At 38.2% G+C, this 16,170-nt stretch overlaps 1 protein-coding gene across 2 annotated transcripts in view; it reads left to right on the forward strand.

Annotated features, from left to right (window-relative positions):
- The window catches only part of PDZRN4 (PDZ domain containing ring finger 4), a 409,811-nt gene that overhangs the window by 4,455 nt on the left and 389,186 nt on the right, over positions 1-16,170 (forward strand). For both annotated transcript variants that reach the window (XM_050936097.1, XM_050936098.1), the window contains one exon: positions 8,642-8,740. In XM_050936097.1, the coding sequence (XP_050792054.1) occupies positions 8,642-8,740 (99 nt within the window). The remainder of the gene's footprint in view (positions 1-8,641; positions 8,741-16,170) is intronic.

The following is a 16,170-nucleotide window of genomic DNA, read 5'->3' on the forward strand; positions in this document are numbered from 1 at the left end:
AAATGTGTAAATGTTGCAGAATCAAGCACCTACAATTCTGTGAAAAAATACTTGATTATGTTCATTAAAGGGAAAGATCAAAATATTATTCTGTAGCTGCACGACCTGCTTCATAGTCAAAACAACTGTCTTGCTAGTGTATGCATTCAAATATATATATATAAAAATTATAAGTCAAATTGTATTTTCCACCTTCTTGAATCTTAAGTCAGTCTTAGCTAGCTTAGATTTGGAAAGACTTTTAAAAAAAATCCTAGTATATTAATACCTGTTTCCTTATATAATAATGATAAAGAAACTTGCTAAACTGAAAAATTGATAGTTAATTAAAAATGTTTCATAGTGTTTAGTTAGTTACTCCGTACTGATCAGAGTTTTTCTTTTTGAAGTTGTAAAGCTGTAACCTGCTACTGCTCTTTTAGAAACAAAATATTGGGGGCAGGGAGTGTGTATGCTTGGTTTGCATGTCTTCTCATCTTTTCTAAAGCTATATTTAGTGATGCCAAGGAGTCTGCTCCCATTAGCACCAAAGCCCAAGAAGTACAGGGCCTGCTCTGCAGAATTTCACTGCTAGGTCTTGTGGGTAAATATGAAGTTCTGTGGGTGTCATATGCGTTTTATAAAGAGTTCCAAAGTATGAGCTTGTAAGATTTCTTAAGGAAAAGGATGAAAGTCCAGGACTCTAGAAGACATGCATATTATAATACTTACATTGCAATGTATAACACCTTTTCATAGTCCTGGTAAATGAAATCCATAAAATCTTTATTTTGGTTTCAATGTGACTTCTACAATTTAGGGCTGTGGAAGAACTTGGATTTTTGCATGAAGAAAGCAACTCAGTGTTTATTGGGTTTCCTGGGTTTTCTTGGGATTTCATTTTTTGAACTTCTAGATCACTGAAGTATTCACGTGCACATAACATATATTGAATATTTTTTAAATAGTAAAATATTGAGGCTCTAGTTTCAATCTGTGAATGAAACCTTAATTTTTTCTAGAAAGTTCAAAGGAAAGTGATGAAAACAATTGTGGTTCTTATTATGCCTATTAAGAAAAAATAAGTAAGTTATAGCACTGTCTGTAATGGAGAGGTCATTGCTGATTGGGGAAAGGATGTGATTTTTGTGCAGAAGCAACTGCCGTTGATTGTTGAAGAGATGGAAGTTGGTGAGTTGTGAATTGTTAGGTGGAAACTTCTAGAAGGTGGGTAGGGCATCATATAACTTGGGTCTGTATAAAGCTGGCTACTTCAGATTACTTTTCAGTGTTCAATGCTGAAGTTAATTTTTTCCCCTCTCATTCTAACTGTAGTATATGTGAATACTACAAATAGTTGATTAGTGTTAATGGCTATCAAATGTCTGTGTGAGACAGAACTGACCCAACATGCCTGAAGCTGAAGAAAATCACAGGAAACAGGGGTTGAATGGACTACGATAATTAAAATAGATCAGTGTTTCCCAACCAATGTGCCACGGCACGAACAGGTGTGCCACAGAATTTTGGAATTTTGGAAAAGTCACTTGTGCATTTTGTGCTGTTGCTCTTCGGATGTATGCATGTGAGACAGACATTACACATGCTATGCTCAAATAACCTTGCCTTGCTGTTTCAATGGTATCACATGATAGCTGTGTTTTCTTATCAACTGTTAAGTAACAGTGCTGAATTTTGATTTGAAGACTTGAAAATGGACGAATATTTGAAGAAAAGAGAATCTAGCACCTCCACGTGAAGCTGAACATGAACATAAGAAAATCAAAGTAGTGAGCCAACGCTATGGTGAGAGTTATTTGCAATTTGGATTTTTATTTACAGCTGAACCATCTTGCTCTCTTTGACAGTGTCATGTGTCTGGGGAGAAACTCTCAAGCCATGCAGTCATGCCAAGTGATGACACCTTACAAGCAAACACCCATCCCTTGTCAACAGGGAAAATATTTTTTTGAGCGTTTGAAGGATCAAACTGAAAAACAAGTGCAAATGATGAAAGGCTGTAGCAGTTTCTCATAAACCAGTGGAAGCAAGCTACTTTGCTTGTAGCAAGGTGAAAAAGCCGTTATACAATTGTAGAAATACTAATTTTACCAGCGTGCAAAGAAATGATGAGAGAAATGTTAGGAAAATGCAGTCAATGAAATCGCAAAAGTTCCCCTTTCAGATAATATAAGTCGCCACATTGATGATTTCAGCTGACACTGAGACTGTGCTCTGAGAAAAATCAAATCAAGTGGAAAATTTGCATTGCAGCTTGCTGACTCAACAGATATCAGCAATCACACTGAACTCTTGGCTAATGTCAGGTATGTTGATGGAGATAGTGTAAAAGAAAATTTTTTATTTTGCAGACAACTGCCAGGTCACACGACTGGAGAGGAAATCTTCAGGGTGACAATGACCTGCCTTGAGGAGGGAGAATTGCACTTAGTGTTTGCACAGACGGAACTGGCTCCATGACTGAAGAGACAAGAGGTTTGTATGCAAGGTCAAAGAACAAAATCCAGATGTGCTGGTGACCTACTGTTTCCTGCACCGTGAAGCTGTCGTGGCCAAAAAACTGCCAGAAAAACTTACCTCAGTGTTGGATGGAGCAGTAAAGATCGTGAACTTAATAAAATCACAGTCCTTAAAATGTTGCCTTTTCTCATTGTTGTGTGAGGAAATGGGAGCAGAACACCAGAATTTACTTTTTTACATAGAAATACACTGGCTTTTCCATGGAAAAGTTCTCTCATGTTTGTATGAGCTCAGAGAGGAGGTAAAAATAGCTTGGAGGAATCCACATACATGGACCTAATCGCTGATGTGACACGGTGTGCAAAACTTGCCTACTTGGCTGATATATTCCATCACCTCAGTGAACTGAACAGGAAAAATGCAAGGTAGAAATGAGGATCTTGTCTCTTGCACAGATAAACTGCATGAGTTTAGATCTAAGCCAGCCCTCTGATGTGAAAAAAGTAGCAAAAGGCACAATAGAAATGTTGATCCTGGAAAGCACAACAGATCGCATTGGTAGTATTTTGGTCAATATCTTTTCTGAGCATTTGAAAAGTCTGGAAGAAAAATTCAGCCCTATATTTTCCTTCAACCTAAACAGAAGATTTCGACTGGGTCTGGGATCCTTGAATTTCCTCTGCAATGGAAAGTGCTAAGAATCTTACAATAATGACTCAAGAGCAACTTGCTGAATTAAGGATGGACCACTCTTTTAAAATTAAGTTTTGACTGTGGACTCATTCTGGTTGACACTGGCAGATGAATACATGATAATCTCCATTTTGTTGCCATTTTCAACAACTTACCTGTGCAAATTAAGTTTTTTCAGGCTTGAATTACATAAAAAACAAGCAAAGAGAGCATATGAGATCAGTGGAGCAAGAATTCCGAGTTGCACTGTCAACATTTCCTGCTGGGATTAAGCGATTTTGCATATCAAAGCTAGCTCAAATTTCCAATGATAAGTAAGTTTTGTTCTAATGATTTTAGCGTGAGGTTGTGGTGCGCCACAGAACTCTTTTATTGAAGTAAGTGTGCCTTAGACTGGAAATGGTTGGGAAACGCTGAACTAATACTATTGTCTAATATAAAAATGTAAACATTGTGTCAAGAATTGTTGAGTAACAAGATAGAAAGGGTCTGTGCTCATCTCAAAGTGCAGGAAATCGTTTTTTCAGGTTATTCAAGGAAAATGTGCATTGCATGAAACTTGGTTTAATGAAGTGAGACAGAATGCTGATTGGTCCTGCAAGTGACAGATTTTTGAGGACAAAATTATGTTCTACTTACAGAATTGCAAGCTTTTCCTTTCGGATAACGTGCCTTTCTGTGTCTGAGGGATAAATATACTTACAATTTTTGTGTGTTGTGTTTCATAAAACAGTTGAAAGTTTTTTCAGTTTTGTTTCTTCCTCCCCTCACCTGAAAAAACAAAACCAAACTCATAACAATCTCGTTATGATTTATCTTAGCAGGAAAGAAGTTATTTCAGAGGGCTGTGTGTGGATTGTATGTTTTTTAAAGGAGAGGATGATGTGGTATCCTAATAAAACTCTACAAGTGAGATCTTCACCCCTGCTCTGGACTTTTGAGGCTGTGGTTCTCCTGGGTTCTGGTGATGGGAGAATTCTTCTGTTGCCGGCACTGTGGAGAGAGCTTCAGGCTGTCCTCCATAGACCCCATCACAAGCCCTGCGATAAGGGTATACTGGGGGCAGCAGGAACGTGTCAGATCTGGGTTTCTGGGCAGCCCCGCAGCTCTTGTGCAGCCCAAAGAGGCTCTGGTAACTTAGGTCCTCAGGGCTGGTTAACTTATGCCTGGGAGAAGGGTGTGTGTGTGTGTGTGTGTGTGTGTCCAGCCAGCCTGAGAGCAGCCCAGGATTGAGAGGGCATAAAGGTAGCTTAAAGCCATTTTAGCCCCCTCCTGCCATCTTGGCCTGCGAGTTCTTTGCTGCCCCTTTTAGAACTGAAGCACAAACTCTCTCCCCATGAATGCTGAATCCAGGTGGCAAAGACTGCCAAAGGGTGCTGTATGCCATGTATCTATGTTGTCTATTTAGGCTGGACCAGATTCATCCCCTTACTCTCATCAGATAGTACCTTACTTTATAAAAAGTCATTGAATAAGGTGCAATTTTATATGAATAAAAGTATATTTATATTAGTAAAGTTATATTTCTCATATCTGAAGAGGACACTCAGTAGAAGTCTATTTGTTTATGTTAGACCATTTTGAAACTTTTTTTCAATTACCTGTTCATCTTTGGACCTCTTTTTAGGATGTGAGGCGTGAAGAGTCAAGGGGGTAGGCAGCAGATGTTGATTTACCAGCACATAATTTAGAGCAATACGGTCGACTTGAAATCTAGACAGAATGCAAGCTCTTCGGGACAGTAACTGTATATTTGTACAGCACATAGCACAGTGGAGTGTAATCTTGATTGTGGTTTTGCTGTGAGAAACAAAGGACCCAATCCTGCGAACACTTATGTACATGAATAGTCCCATTGGTCAGGGCTTAACTGACAACATACAAAGTGCTGTAAAATGTACAAAATAAAAAAAACTGGGAAAATAGACTGACATTTTTGTTGTTTGTAACATTAAATAATAGGACTGTCAAGCTATTAAAAATTAATCGTGATTAATCTTGCAATTAATATTTTACTTGTGATTAATCGCGTGATTAATCGCACTGTTAAACAATAAGCGAATACCATTTATTTAAATATTTTGGATGTTTTCTATATTTTCAAATATATTGATTTCAGTTACAACACAGAATACAAAGTGTACACTGCTCATTTTTTATTTTTGATTACAAATATTTGCACTGTAAAAAAACTAAATAAATAGTATTTTTCGATTCACCTACTACAAGTACTGTAGTGCAATCTCTTTACCATGAAAGTTGAACTTTCAAATGTAGAATTATATAAAAAAACTGCATTCAAAATTAAAACAATGTAAAATTTTAGAGCCTGCATGTCCACTCAGTCCTACTTCTTGTTCAGCCAATCGTTCAGACAAACACATTTGTTTACATTTGCAGGAGATAATGCTGCCTGCATCTTGTTTACAATGTCACCTGAAAGTGAGAACAGGCATTCTCATGGCACTGTTGTAGACGGCATTGCAAAATATTTATGTGCCAGATGCGCTAAAGATTCATACAGTAACTCCTCACTTAAATTCATCCCGGTTAACGTTGTTTCGTTGTTGCATTGCTGATCAATTAGAGAAAATGCTCGTTTAAAATTTCACAATGCTCCCTTATAATGTTGTTTAGCAGCTGCCTGTATTGTTCACTGCTTGCAGAAAGAGCAGCACATTGGAGCTAGCTGGTGGGGCTTGGAACCAGGGTGGATCGGCAGCCCCCCTATCAGCTCCCCTAAGTTCCCTGTGAGGCAGCCACCCAGAAGGCTATCAATTGCCTGGCAGTTCAGCTGTCCCTGCCGCCCCCCCACTGCCATGTGCTACTCCTGCCCTCTGTCTTGGAGCTGCTCCTGGGAGCCTCCTGCTTGCTGTGCCAGAGGTGGGGAGAAGAGGAGTGCTAATGTCAGGGAGGGGGGAGGAGGAAGGTGACAACATCACAGGGCTCAGGAGGGAGGGATCTTGCTGGCAGCAGCTGCTGTCTCAATTTGCTAATCTATTTTAAAAGGCAATGTACTTAGAGTTGGGTCAGTGTACTTAAAGGGGCAATGCACATGTCTTTCTCACACACAAGGTGTGTGTTTCTGTCTCTCTCTGCCATGCTGTTTCCCCTCCTTCTATTCGTGCTGCCTTGTAGAGTGTGAGGCTACATTAACAACAGTGTGTTAACCCCTGAGGGTTAGTTCATTTAGCAGTAAGGCATTCCCTGGGAAATAATCCACCTTCTTTCACCCTCTGACTTCATCTCCAACCAAACTTCACAATCATCATTGCTGTGTACAGTATTCAATTGTTTGTTTAAAATGTATACTATGCGTGTGTGTCTGTGTGTGTGTGTGTATGTAAAATATAGTCTTTTGTCAGGTGAAAAAAATTTCCCTGGAACCTAACTCCCCCCCCAACACATTTACATTAATTCTTATGGAGAAATTGGATTAGCTTAACATCGTTTCGCTTAAAGTAGCATTTTTCAGGAACATAACTACAACATTAAGCGAGGAGTTACTGTATGTCCCTTCATGCTTCAGCCACCAATTCCAGAGGACATGCTTCCATATTGATGATGGATTCTGCTCAATAACAATCCAAAGTAGTGCAGGTGCCACCAGGAGAAGGTTGTTTTTCTTTTTTGGTGATTTGGGTTCTATAGTTTCCGCATTGGAGTGTTGCTCTTTTAAGAGTGCCGAAAGCATGCTGCACACCTCGTCCCTCTCAGGATTTGGAAGGCACTTCAGATTCTTAAACCTTGGGTCCAGTGCTGTAACTATGTTTAGAAAACTCACATTGATACCTTCTTTGTGTTTTGTCAAATCTGCAGTGAAAGTGTTCTTAAAACAAATGTGCCAAGTCATCATCCGAGACTGCTATAACATGAAATATATGGCAGAATGTGGGCAAAACAGAGCAGCGGACATAAAATTGTCCCCAAAGGAGTTCAGTCACAAATTTAATTAACACATTTTTTTAATGAGTGTCCTCAGCATGGAAGTATGTCCTCTGGAACAGTGGCTGAAGCATGAAGGAGCATATGAATGTTTAGCATAGCTGGCACGTAAATGCCTTGCAATGCTGGCTACAAAAGTGCCATGCAAATGCCTGTTCTCACTTTCTGGTGACCTTCTAAATAAGAAGAGGACAGCATTATCTCCTATAAATGTAAATAAACTTGTTTGTCTTAGTGATTGGCTGAACAAGAAGTAGGACTGAGTGGACTTGTAGGCTCTGAAGTTTTAAATTTTTGTTTTTTAGTGCAATTATGTAACAAAAAACAATCTACATTTGTAAGTTGCACTTTCATGACAAAGAGATTGCACTACAGTACTTGTATGAGGTGAATTGAAAAATACTATTTATCATTTTTACAGTGCAAATATTTGTAATAAAAAATAAAGTACACTTTGATTTCAGTTATAACACAGAATACAGTAGATATGAAAATGTAGAAAAACATCTAAAATGTTTAATAAATTTCAGTTGGTATTGTATTGTTTAACAGTATGATTAAAACTGTTATTAATCATGATTAATTTTTTAATTGCGATTAATTTTTTTGAATTAATCATGTGAGTTAACTGCAATTAATCGACAGCCCTATTAAATAAATGAGCTCAAACAGAAAAGTGATTTCTAAGTTGACTGTGTCTCTTCAACTTCATTATATATATCGGTAATTTATTAAAACTTATTTTAAGTGAAATGTTGGAAGTCTGGCACGCAGAGTTGTACTGACACTACATCATATGTTTAAAAATAAAATAACTTTAATGTGATCAGAGCTGTCTATTGTATTATTCCAAACGTGGTAAATAACTTCTTAGCTGTAAGTTTGAACTTTAAGTGAGTTTCACTTGGAAATGCGTAAAGATAAACTTGGAAAAGGTTCTCCTTTTGTCTATAGCTGATCTTTACAGATTTCAGTTGAGCAAGTTCTGCGTCTCCCATGTAAATAGGATTTATGAGAGGTTTCAGAGTAGGAGGTTAACCAACTTCAGTAGAATCCCATCACTACTATATGTTACTAAATAGTTGCGCTTTATTTTCTAACGAAAAAATATATACAAAAAGCAGTGTTAAAGAATGACTTTTCTTCCTGAGACAAACACCTGTGCTTCCTTCTTTTTTCTTTAGTACGTGATCCTCTTTATATACATTAGTCACATTTGCTAGAAAGTGTGAGATTCACTTAAAATATTTTATCTAGGATCTGATTACTATTGCACCTTGCATTTTATGTAGACTAAATTAACCTAATAGATTAACTTGTCAAAAATGCTGGAATAGTTTATTAATGCTATCATTTTGATTAACGCCTATTGTGTATTAAGTTAAAAATCCCAAGTAGTTAAATTCCTAGATAAAAAAGAGAGCTGCATTTTTTGGATGGATTTGCATTTTGCATTGCTGAATATAGATCTGTCTCTTTTCGTGTACTAATATGGCTGTCTTTTATTTTGCAACTTCAATATTTGCTGGTACGGAACAATCAGGAGGACTCTTCACCTGAAGGAATTTATGTGTCAAAAATCTTGGAAAATGGACCTGCTGACAAGACAGAAGGTCTGCAAATTCATGATAAAATCATTGAGGTAAGAGTGAGAAAAACACGTTGATGTAATAATGGCTGACTCACTGACCATGGATTTGACATTTTTCATGAGTATGTTGTCATTTTCTTTCATTAGTGTTGTCATAAACAGATAGCTAAGGGTTAATGTTCTTTTACCTGTAAAGGGTTAACAAAGGGAACCAAACACCTGACCAGAGGACCAATCAGGAAACAAGACATTTTGAAATCTAGGTGGAGGGAAGTTTTGGGTGTGAGTTCTTTGTTCTTTGTCTTGGTTCGGTGACCCTCTCGGCTCTGAGAGTGATCTTTCTATCTCTAGGCTTTCTAATCTTCTGTTTCCAAGTTGTAAGTACAAGGATAGTAAGACAATAGGTTTATATTTTTTTTTGTATTTACATATGTGTAGTTGCTGGAATGTTTTAAATTGTATTCTTTTGGATAAGGCTGTTTATTCATTTTTTCTTTTAAGCAATTGACCCTGTATATTGTCACCTTGATACAAAGACCAATTGTATGTCTTTCTCTTTCTTTTTATATAAAGCTTTCTTTTTAAGACCTGTTGGATTTTTTTTTAGTGGGGGCTCAAGGGGATTGAGTCTGCAGCTCTCCAGGGGATTGGTGGGAGGAAGAAGACGGGGGGAGGAGCGAATCTCTTTGTGTTAGATTTACTAAGCCTGAATTTGCATAACCTCTGGGTGAGGGGAGAGAAATATTTGATTTCTCGGTGCGGTGTTTCAAGGACTTGAAGCAGAGAATCTCCTAGAGTACCCAGGGTGGGTAAATCTGGGAGGAGGTAAAGAGGGGGAATGGAAGTGGGTTATTTCCCTTTGTGGTGAGACTCAGGGCATCTGAGTCTTGGGATTCCCCAGGGAAGGTTTTGGGAAGACCAGAGTGAGCCAGACACTGGAATTCTGGCTGGTGGCAGCGATATCAGATCCAAGCTGGTAATTAAGTTTGGAGGTTTCATGCTAGCTTCTCATGTTCTGAACTCTAAGGTTCAGATCTGAGTAGGACAGTTATCACTAGTGTGTGCTAGCAGAACTATTGTAAACTGAAGTGATCAAATGTTCATCAGATGTGTATATACATTATGGATTTCTTGAACAGCTAAGTGAGTGTACAGAAGTGTTGATATAAGGATGTTTACTTTTTCAAGGTAAAGCTGTAGAAACTGACTAGGCAACAAGGAGTGGTATTCTGTTTCTCTTTATGATGGCTGAAGAGGCGGGTCAAATGGTTCTTCATAAATTCACCATTTTTATGTGAAAGTGTTTTGTCCTGAAAAAGTGATATAGCTGTTGTGCACCTGAGAGGTTCAAAGGAGCTGTGTTGATAAATGATGTTCTGGGACTCTTTGAACAGTTAGGGAAGCCGCTCTTCTTTTTGATTAGCTAGTTGAATGCGTGTTGTGTTTTACCTATACCAATACAATTCTTTTCCAATCATGTAATATTCCATTACAGCTATATTAAAGTGTGTTCCCATATAATTATTTTCTTTTACTAAACAGAATTGAAAAGAGTTTGACTTTAAAAACGAAAACCAAAAACTCTACGTAAATTCAGAAAATGTTTTGTTTCTTCTCTCTAACTAGTCTATGATCTGTAAACGTGGTTAACACTAAAAGATGCAGCAATATGTGTGGGAAAAGTTATTTTACTTAAGTTAGTGAAATGGATTCCTTGCTGTGTTATGACAGTGGAATTTTTGATCACAGCTGTATTGTGCTCTTTAATCATCGCACTTAACTGTAGCTATATTATGTTTGCTGCTGGTGCAGCACTTTGACCTTGGTTTCAGTGAGGGTGCAGAAGCATTGTTTTAACTTGACAGTTGAACAGCATTCCAAAACAAGACAAATGAAACAAGTAGATCAAGAAATTGATAGGAAGGGAAGCTGGCATCTGGCACCATGTCCTTATTAAAGAGTTGACATCTGAAGTGTGTCAATGCTGTTTGAATGCTGGCATTCCTTAAATTGTAGGGAGCCTAGAGCAATATGCCAAATAGGATTTTTTTTGTTTGTTTTTGTTTTGGAAAAAGAGAGTGAGCACATGTGCTTCAACTGGCTGAACTATATATACACTTGTTTAGGAGGGAGCAGAGTTGGCTGTAATTATGCTGAACTTGCAATGTGCTCTTTATCTACATAGAGCTCTTGTATCAGAATTTTCTAGCAGCAGCCTTATAGCTCAGACAACAAATCTCTTTTCCTCTGATCTTATCGTGGCACTCTTCATGTATTGCTCGATAGAGACTGTGCTACCATAAGGTTTGATACATTTACTCAAACTTTTATTCTTCATTTTACTATTTGTTCAAAGTATTTTTGTTTTGAATAAGAAAGGTGAAAGTTTTTTTACATGGAGGAAAGAGTTCACAGACCAAAATTAATTAAGCTATAAGAACTCTTCTCTTTTTGTCTGAAGTTACATTTTAGAGAATTTCAGCTGTATAAGGAATACGAATACTGGTATTTAAAGTGTCAGGAGAGCTTAAGTTCCATATGAAAATGTCCTACATAAAAATAATTAAATAGAGAATTAATTCCTGCTCTGCTGCTTAATAATTTTATGCTACATGGCTGAAGGTTGATCTTTTGACACCATGTGCTAGCGCATCTTTTACTGTTATACTTTGTGACTCCTTAGTTTTTTTTATGGTTTTTTTGTACTTTGGGAAGGATTTCAAGAAAATCTAGGGAGAAACTGCAGAACAGCTAAACATTTTATTAAAAACATTAGTGCTGCAGCATTTAATCAAAATGAAGAGAATATTTCTAAATAAAATTTGAATTAGTAACTACCTCTGTAATGCTATGACTTTGCCAGTATAAACATCTGGAGTTAAAAGGTTGAAATTTACCTTGGCAATACATGAATATCAATGTCTTCTCACACCAGAATGCTCTGGAAGTCTGTACTACTGCTGGCTTGTTTAAAGGATCAACATGAATGTTTTCACTGTGAGGAAATGAGTCAGACTGTGTATTTGTTTCAGGAATGTTGGCAAATATACAGAATGAGAGACAATTTTGGTGAGGAGAAGACGGGAGCCAGATCTCCTTATTTTTGGTTATTCTGCAGCCATTCAGAGATCAGTTCAAATGTGTGATATATGTGTGTTTTTAAAAGAGATCATTTTGCAGCAATCGAGTGCAGAAAGAATTGATGTTGTTTTGGGAATTTGTAATGACTTCAATTAGTTGTTTGGCTTTGTGGTGCCCATTATAGTCTTTTAGCAGTGTGTAGCTAATGGGATAATGGACAGAACTGTCCCATTAAATTAGAAGAAAATCAACATAGGCATAACAGTCTGTTCTCAAGCCGTGTTTCTAAATAAAGAAGGTAATTAGTTTTAGTGCTTTATCAGATGTTTAACAAACATTGACTGCAAATGGTTGACAAGGGTGAGTTTGAGCAAACTTCAGATGACTGCTCCAAGGGTTAACTTAGTGCAGCGAATGGATTTCACAGTAGTATGACACTGGAAGCTGGAATTGTGAATTAAGTCTAGCAGACTTAATTGTCACCACTCTTCACTACCCATTCATCACAATCTAGAACAGACTACTGGAAAGTTTGCTAATCAATTAGTCTTATTTTAAAGGATGCTAAGATATGAGATTTCATTTCTCTGTGAAGATATTCTATGTAAGTGGAAGAAACAGGTCATACAAAGTACTCAAGTTCAGCTGTGGACAGAGACACTTGCATACTTTGTGTGTGGATAGTGCAATCTACGTTTGTATTGTCTCAAATATTGGGGTTATATGGACTTAAATGTCATTAGCTTTTCTCATACTTCAGAACTTGCACGATTTAATAGATGCCTGCTAATTAGCAGACTAAGGCCTTATCTGCGCTATGGGGGTAAGTTGACCTAAGTTACACAACTCCAGTTACGTGAATAGTGTAGCTGGAGTCGACGTAGCTTAGGTTGACTTATCTCAGTGTCTACACAGTGCTGTGTTGACAGGAGACACTCTCCCGTTGACTTCCCTTACTCTTCTTGTTCCGGTGGGGTAACGGAGTCGACGGGACAGTGATTTGTGGTCAGTTTAGCGGGTCTTCGCTGGACCCACTAAATTGGCCCGCGGTGCATCAGTCGCTGCAGCATCTATCCGGTAAGTGTAGACATTCCTGAACATACTAGCCCTAGTTAAGTATGAAAAGGGATTCCACCAGGAAAAGTTGAGCGCCAACAGTCTGAATAGTGAAGGTCCAGTGCCATACATGAAAGGGGCATAGTGTGCCAATTTTTGCCACAGTACTTGGTACTGTTCCTCCTTTGCAGAGGGGTAGCAGACTTCATTGCCTTGCATGTCAGTTTCCTGTTGGGGCAATGATGACATGGTGTTTTCTTAGTGTAACTTGTTTATTTACACTATATAAAAACCAGACCTTCCTGATGTTCAAAAATGGCACGCAGGCAGGAATCCTAGCTCAACACCAGTGCCTTATTCTCAGGAAGGAACTCTACCTCATGAACTGGTCTCAGCTTAGAGAGATTAAGACAGAGAGCAAACCTTTCTTCTGCTTGCCACTGCTTCTCCCAAAAACTTACCTGATAAAACTCAACCATGTGGGACAGGGCAGCCAAGGCACCAGGCATGGGGGGCCGGGACTCCAGACCCTGCCACACCAGGCAGGGTGACAGGGCAGCCAGGGCTCTGGATCTTACTGCACCAGGTGATGGGGCAGCCTGCCCCCTTGACTTCATGGGCCCAGCGGCCTTTAAGGACACAGCTGGGCCACAACTGTGTGCTAATTGGGCCACAAGCAGTTGAGTACTGCTGTATTAGTAGAAGAAACTTGCATCTGTAAAGTGTCTAACCAGAAACTTTTAAACTATTGCCAGACTGCTGACTGAGCTCTGTGTCAGCCCTGTGATGTTTTACCTTCTTCGTGTTTCTGTCATTGCATTCACTATGTTGCTGAAGCAAAATCTCTGATACTTATCATGTTTATTTAGCTTAGGATATCCACTGTTAGATTACATCTGTAAAAGCAGTGAGTCTAAAAACAGTCTTGCTGGGATCAGAACAATTTGGAATGACTTTGAATCTAAGTTCATGATGTGACCAATAGACTATGGGGAGTAGCAGATGAATACTTCCTTAATGGACTCATCGTATAGTATATATCACATTGTTTTATAAGACCAAGTAGGTTTTGTTTATATCATCTAAATATTATAGTAGTTGTCTTGGAAAAAGATGCTTCAGTAGCCCATAGAGAACATTAGACTTGCAAATATTAATGCAGATAATATAATGATACTGGACCAATGGACCACCTCGTTTTAGGTGAATACGTGTAAACAGGGGCAGAATTTGGCCCAGTATATTTTGATTTCAAGCGAAGGACTAAAAATCTAGTAGCTACATAGTGGAGATTTTTTTCTATATTAATGGAATAGCATTGTATAATAAATTATCTGTATGCAATTGGTAATTCTAGAAATGATCCCTTAGACTGTTGGTTCCATGGAGACTTAAGTTTGCAAACAGATTAAATACTGCTTTGATACTCGTAATATTGTAGGTTCTCAAAGAATTATAAAACGTCTTGACTTACAACTGGCTTTTTCCTTTGTGTATTTTAAATGTAACTGAAGGGGTTTTTACATGCTAAGAACTGAATTTGAGCCTAAATTCTGCAAATTGCTTAAGCTCATGCTTACGTTTAAGCATGAGTTGTGCAGCTGATGTCACAACTCTGGGACTACTCTCATGCATCAGGTTAAGCATGTGTCTAAGTACTTGGCAGGATTTGGGGCTCAATGTTTAGTTTGTGTCTCACAACAGAGAATGACATTGCTAACTGTAGCACAGGGCAGAGAACTGCATTCATGTCATTCCCTGTGCTACTTTCAGTATTAGTGATGTGCTCCTCTGTTGAAGGAGATACACCAAACTCTTAGGTGATGGCAGATAAATAAGGGGGAAATCACATTTTTAGATATTTAAATTTGTTTAGAAATATTTCTGTTTATAATATTTTAAGTCCATATGTATGCTTATTTTGGGATCTTAAATAGTTTTGCCCATATCATCCCTCATGAGGAGACAAAAAGATAAGGAAAATCATGCAAAATTTGGTTGAAACTATCTGGAGACAAAAGGGCAGGGAAGATGGTAGCGAAAGGGAAGGAATGTGGTAAGTATGCAACATACTACTTCCTCTGAGCCTACAGAATCCCTCTGTACAAACAGTATGTATTTGGGATTCCTTGGAGCACTGAAAAGATGAAAGGCATTTTTAGACAGTGTTCTGTAAATAGTTTGGTAAATTCAGTGGGATTTCCTGCTGCTGACAGAAGCATTCACTTGTGTTCTGCATATTTTACCCATCCCAGACATATGAATTTGAGGAGAGGTTGATGTACATTTGAGTGGATGGATAGTACAACCACTACCAAGCTGGCTGTGTTCTAGGCAGATCGGATCATGGTAAATCATTGCTTAATGGAGCTTCCAAGATCCGTAGCTGGTATTGTTGCCATTCATCATGGATCCTCAGGTTCTGCGTGAAGGATAGGCCATATCCTGGCTCTTTCGCAATGATGCTAATCCATCCCCCAGTGGGATGTGTCAGAAACACTACAAGTCGAAACTCAGAATTTCTCTGAATGCTGTGTTTCAGTCTGTGCTTGCTGCATGTTCATTCCCTCTCCCTTTTTTCTCAGTCTGTTTTTTTAAATTTACTGTTAAGTTTCTAAAGGAATAAAACTCTAACTCTTGGATTTCCAGCAATCGATCAATAAAGGTAATAGGCAGTTTACATGAAAGGCAGTTTTGCAGTACATTCTATTCTGTGCAGTTTCTTATACCCTGCTCATCACACTAGTATCTGAGTAGCGTTCGATAGCACATTGAGCAATGTTACTAACATCGGTCTTATTTTTTTCTCTCATCCCCTTCCCAGGGGGAGAAGTGGATTTGCAATGGAGTGTTTTGTTTTGGAAATTTTTTTAAATTACATATACACACATGTTGCTATGACTTTGTTAGAGAAGACAAGCTCAAAGAAATTAACCTTGTGCTTGAACGGTTAGGTTTGTGATGGTTCTTAATTCCTGGGAGATTTCATTCCATAGTCTCAAACCAGTCCTTGAGAAAGATACATCTCCTTTACAGATGAATTTTATCTTACTGTAGAAAATTCCATTGTGTCAGAGAAGTGAGGCTGTCAACCAGGGTCTTCATCACAAGCTTTTGTTGATCTTTTACATATCCTAGGCCCAATATTCAATATGGAACTGAAACCAAAGACACGGTTAGTTATAGAAGGATCGAGAATATGAAAGGCGTTTTCAGAGAGTGTTCCTTAAACCTTCTAAATGGTTGCAGAATAGACAAAGTTAAAAGCTTTAAGAGCTTCGCTGCAGTGACTGGGGAGCTTTGAAGCTCACATGATGAGAACTGGCTGGAATAATTAACAGTAG

Source organism: Gopherus flavomarginatus, chromosome 1 (genome assembly GCF_025201925.1).
Source record: "Gopherus flavomarginatus isolate rGopFla2 chromosome 1, rGopFla2.mat.asm, whole genome shotgun sequence".
Classification (NCBI taxonomy): domain Eukaryota; kingdom Metazoa; phylum Chordata; order Testudines; family Testudinidae; genus Gopherus; species Gopherus flavomarginatus.